Genomic DNA, 5572 nt, shown 5'->3' with positions numbered 1-5572 from the left:
TATTGGGTTTGCCACTGAACTTATTTTTGGCTTAACAACAAAACATTTACCAAAACCCAAGCACTTCAACCATAAAATAACCTTTGCATAGATCATAAGCTTATTTATGAATCACCGTTAATAACTAGGAGGAATGAAGTCTGCACATTAGAAGGCCTACTTACCATCCCATTATCAACACTGCTGAAGTCCATTCAACATCTTCATGACAATAAGCAACACACTTCATTAACATTTTCAAAACTGGTGTCTTACACAGAAAGCCCAGCTGGTGAGCACACTAGTAAATTGGGATGAATCTGCCAGTCTGACTTTGCTAAATTCTAACGCCTAGCACAGCACACAGCAGTCCTACAGCAACTCACTTGGTTTTCCAACCCGCCAGGCCCAGGTAGCTGTGGGATTCACAGCCTGGACGCTGCCTGCATGACTTTGGTATGGAAGGCTGCATCATCTAGGTTGGCAGAGGGGGAGAAGTATCAGAGAACCCAATGGAATAGCCTTCCTTTGGTTCCACGGGAGCACCCAAAGGGCCAGAATCACATTCCCTGATATGACTGATTGGCTTTCAGAGCTTTGGTTTGCCTCAGCCGAAGCTGATGACCACAGAGAGAGGCTTCAGGCTGCGGACCCAGAGTTTTATCAGAGCTCTCAGTCTCCTGCCCAGCTATGTCCCTGCTTCCTCCTATGGGGAGATACCAAAATACTTGGTTAGAAATGTAAACAACTGATTAAATGCCTCCAGGCTTATCCCAGTTAGAAGCACTGTGTTCTTTTCTTTCTCCTCCTATGGCTTCTGACTTCTGGGCCCTTTGAACTTGCATCACTGACTTGCATCACTGTCTTCCCACTTCCATTATTTATAGAGCCAGCAGAGACCTCCGTGACCCCAAGGCTCTCAAAGAATAAACACCACCAAATGCTTTCGCCCTGGTCACGCAGTAAACACTGTTGGCTTTAATCACTGCCACTTTAAGAAGGAAAATCTGCACACATGCTTAAGCTTCATACTTTGTTCATGCAGCATGGATGTTTGTGGTCCATGTAAAAGGTGCCTGTACTATGTGGCCTGAGAGAAGATGGGGAAGTAGTAGCATTTTTGATAGAATTCCCAAGAAAAAAGGTTACATTTCTGTCGGGCGGTGGTGGCATATGTCTTTAGTCTGAGCACTGGGGAGGGAGAGACAGGTGGATCTCTGAGTTCGAGTTCTACGATAGCCAGGGCTACACAGAGAAACCCTGTCTCTAATGAAAGAACAAACAAAGAGGTTAAATTTCATAGATAGCACCATTCTCATTCATGTAAGACTCATTTACTCTGCTCTAGGTTGGGGTTCCAGAAAAATGATTAGGACACGCAGACAAAATTATTTTATGAACAATCCTTAAATCACTAATAAGAGTTGATGGAACACTTTAAGGCTGAAGTGCAGTGAGAGCGTTTGCCCGTAGATGGTGCTGTGGTTGGGAAGGTGCGACACAGCAGGCAGCTGGAACTTGCTGTTAGTGAAGGATGACCTGGACTCCCAGTAGTGCCTCTACCTCGTGCAGGGACGACAGGTGTGCACGATTATGTCTGGCTGGATTTCTAGCTGGAATAATTTAATTTGAGAGAGTAGAGAAAGGAGTGACTTTGAAGGTTCCTATTGCTGTCAAGGGTAAATAACTGGCCAGAAGTAGACACGACGGTCGTGTGTTTATCCGACAGAACCAAGCACGTGTGAAAGGACACTATGTCATAGGAGCTACCTACAAAAACCTTAAAAACAGAAACCAAACTAAAACAAATTATCTAGTAAAGTAACAGTGCTTAGAGACCTCAACTTTAATTAGTCAATGACACAAACAAAAAGCAAAGGTGTGTTTATTCTGCATGTAAAATATGCTTGTAGTGATCAAATCCAATGACAAAGATGTAAAGATCTTTAAGTTAGTTACTATCTGGCTAGCTTTAGACATCTGAATAGTTAGATAAATACAGAAGCAGGCGGAACATCTGTACAGTAAACAAACCGTCAGCAATGTGCTGTCATTTATGTCTTGTCTCTGCACACACTTTACCAACTGGGAGGCTGAGACTCGGCTGCATCTGGGTCCTCCATGCTGCTCTGGCCTCTGTGCTAGCTGGGGTCTTTTTGTCCTTGGGGCACAGGGGTCCTTGTGGAGTCACCAGGAAATGCTTGTTCATTTCCTTCTGATGAGCCAGGTAAAAAGGCTGGGGTACTGAGCAAGGCAAGCTCTTCATCAGCTACTGAATCATATTCCAAAAGAGAAAGGCCGCTGGCCTTCTGACACGGTGTCCTCTGAGGGGAACCGGGCTCTTTCTTCTTCTGAGCTGTTGCGTGTTTGGTCCCATACCTCCGTGGCGGCTGAAAAGCCTTCTGTGCAGCCGGAGAGACAAAGGTACAGATGGGACTCACCGGGGGAGGTAAGGGCAGCCGACTCAGGAAATCCAAGGCTCTTCTTTTTCTACAGGTCTTTGGGTCATCAATTTCTCTCTCCCCGTAACAAGACTTTGAAGCTGGCTGGGCTGACTGAGCCAGGGGTATAGACTTCTCTTTTGGTGTGCAATGTGATAATGGACTTTGATAATTTTGCTCACTGTTAGGTGAAAACCTCTAACAAAACATAAAAAAGGAGCCTATCATAATATGTACTTATATATAAACAAAATAAAATTTAACCTTTTGTTAAAAAAACACAGAGGCCACTTTCTTATCCAATTGTTAAAGGATAGATGATGTCAAAAAATTTCATGCTGTTATTCCCATCCCATAGGAAATAATTTTACACAAGAGAATATAAAAATGACTAGAAAAGGAAAACAAAGAGATCCTAAAACAAAATTAAAAAAAAAAAATCACACATCATTTCTGCTTTAACTTTCCAATAGAGAGTTACAAAGCTAAAAAGACAGATTTTCAGAATCATCTTAAGAACATACTCTAACTTCTACTTCTTCCTCCCTTTTTTCTGAATATTTACTTACTAGTGTGCGTACATGTAATGTGCATGTGTGTGTGCACGCTTGAGCACTCACATGCTCCAGAACACCTGTGAAGGTTCCCTACTCCACCAGGTGGGTCACACAGATCAACATCAGGCTCAGCCACAGCACCTTTATCTGCTGAGCCACAGCTGACCCTGACTGTTCTAACACCTTTCTTTTCTCCTGAGTCACTGGCAACTGTTCAACTTCTTTCTTTGCCAGTCTCTTTTTTTTTATTAAAAATTTCCACCTCCTCCCCACCTCCCATTTCCTTCCCCTTCTCCCCTCTCCCCTCCCCCTTCAGTCCAAAGAGCAGTCATGGTTCCCTGTCCTGTGGGAAGTCCAAGGTCCCCCCCCCCCCCATCCAGGTCTAGGAAGGTGAGCATCCAAACAGGCTAGATTCCCATAAAGCAAGTACATGCAGTAGGATCAAAACCCAGTGCCATTGTCCTTGGCTTCTCAGCAGCCCTCATTGTCTACCTTGTTCAGAGAGTCTGGTTTTATCCCATGCTTTTGCAGTCCTAGTCCAGCTGGCCTTGGTGAGCTCCCATTAGATCAGCCCCAGTGGGTGTCTCAGTGGGTGGGTGCACCCCTCGCAGTCCTGACTTCCTTGCTCATGTTCTCCCTCCTTCTGCTCCTCATTGGGACCTTGGGAGCTCTGCCAGTCTAACTCTTAACAGTGGCTTTTCTTGTACTGAGTGAGGATTGCTTTATTGAGTCAGGGTGCTGTACAGGGCCACTTGTCCTCTCGACCCTGGCAATCAGACACCTACCATGATTTAATGAGCCAACCGGCCTGAGAAACAATGCAACAGCTAGCAAATGGTATGTATGGGCAGCTCTTCTAGCAACAGGACCAGGCAAAAGGCTTTTCAACTACATGTCCTTGGAGTGCCAACCATGTAGTTTGCTCCCACAGCTTTACATTCACACTTCAACACACAGGTTACAATCTCCACACAGAGCAGCTACAGCAAGCTAGCCACAGGTTAAATACAGCCTAGTTACACCTCACATTTTGCTAGGGCGTGCCAGACACCTGTTATTTCCCAAAGTCATTTCTCAAACTGATAACTTACCTGACTACCTGTGGGAGTGGGTTCTGCAGCAGGGCAGGTGGAAGCCAGCAGAGTGGAGTCTTTAGTCGGGGTAGACCGTTTGGGACTGTCTCCATTAAGCAGATGTAAAAGCTTCTTTTCTGCCTCCTTGTAAAATGTATCGATATTCTAAGAGAATAAAGTGGAAAAGCTGTGTCCTGAGTTGCTAATTCACACACTGATGTTCTTGGAAAGTATTTTCTTTTAGAAATAAAACATTCAGAACAATAGAATGAGCCACATTTTTGTTTGTTTGTTGTTTAGCTAGGGTCTTGCTAGCCTTCAGCTGGCCCGGTTCTCTCTGTAGAAGATGACACTCAAGTTCTGGAATCTCAGGCATGTGCCACCATGCCTGGTGAGACACTGAAAATTTGATAGCACCTGTCAAGCGTGCACATCAATGTAAAACCAACTCTCCCCTAAGAGGGTGAAGGAAGGAGGGCGTGAATGAGCACATGCTCATGTGTGGAAACACTGGGCTAAAACTGTGTTCTGCTTCCTACTTCCTGATCTTACCTCAATAGCTTGCTTCATTCTGTTGGTTCTCTCCTGAAAGTAGACCTCCTTTGGACTGGTGGAAAATACGGAAAAATTCCCAGCAAATAAAGTCGGCACTACTGATCTGGATTCTGGGTGCCACTGGAGGTTGCTCGCAGCAACTAGCACACGTGGCTTTATGTCTTCATTAACATCTATCCCAAACTTTACCACTAATAAATTAAGGCACTCATCTGACAGGTAGACCAAAGGAGCAAGACCTAGAATGAAATGTAAGTCATCATTATCTTTACAATTGCTAGGATAATGACATACTTGTTTGTTCTAGTTGACAAAACCCGTGTTTAGAGAAAGCATGGGATTTCCAGAATGAAAATCCTTTGCTTAAGGTAACTTCACTGGCAAACATTCCGAGGCCATGGGGCAGCAGATCTACTGCTGGTGGAAGTATAGATCTGACCCGGCCTTCTGGAGAAGAACTCGGCATTGCCTGGCAAAGCTATGCACATCTTACCTTTCTACCCACCATTCTTTTATTTCTAGCAGCCCACGCCGAAGACAGATGCCCAATAATATTAAAATACACGTGAGCAAGGGTCGTGCTAACACAAGGGTCATGATAACAGCTGCACTGAAGTACTGGTCCACAGTTATAAAATGTTGGAAGCAACCCTTATCAGCTCACACACAGGGGTAGCTGAGTTGCACCCATACCCACCGTCGTGTGACAGTTTCCTAGGCAGCTGTGAAAAGAATGAAGAAAATCCCAAGACCGTGCTAACTAGGAAAAGCACACCAGAAAGGCTCCAGTGTCACCCTGCCTAGCAGGAAGGGGACAGAAAATACATACATGTCTCTAGTACTTTGAGTCAAGAAAAGAGGAAGGTTGAACAAGAAACTAAACAGGTGAGGCCTGAAGGGGCAAAGAAGGACCAGACCCAGGAGTTGCTCAAGAGGGAAAGACACTTCTCCAAGGGCAGCTTTCTCT

The 5572-nt window shown here is 44.9% G+C and overlaps 1 protein-coding gene across 6 annotated transcripts in view; it reads right to left on the bottom strand.

The window, feature by feature from the left end:
* Positions 1-1847: 1847 nt before the first annotated feature.
* Brca2 (BRCA2 DNA repair associated) overlaps positions 1848-5572 on the bottom strand; it is a 55649-nt gene continuing 51924 nt past the window's right edge. For all 6 annotated transcript variants that reach the window (XM_050161911.1, XM_050161906.1, XM_050161908.1 and 3 more), the window contains 3 exons: positions 4603-4844; positions 4069-4215; positions 1848-2618 (listed from right to left, as the gene is read on the bottom strand). In XM_050161911.1, coding sequence (XP_050017868.1) covers positions 2121-2618; positions 4069-4215; positions 4603-4844 — 887 coding nt within the window. In that variant the 3' untranslated portion in view covers positions 1848-2120. The remainder of the gene's footprint in view (positions 2619-4068; positions 4216-4602; positions 4845-5572) is intronic.

Source organism: Alexandromys fortis, unplaced genomic scaffold (assembly GCF_014885135.2).
Source record: "Alexandromys fortis isolate MF-2015 unplaced genomic scaffold, M_Fortis_MF-2015_v1.1 scaffold_118, whole genome shotgun sequence".
NCBI lineage: Eukaryota > Metazoa > Chordata > Mammalia > Rodentia > Cricetidae > Alexandromys > Alexandromys fortis.
The sequence above is the reverse complement of the archived record's forward strand: the minus strand, read 5'-3'. Positions and strand labels throughout refer to the sequence as shown.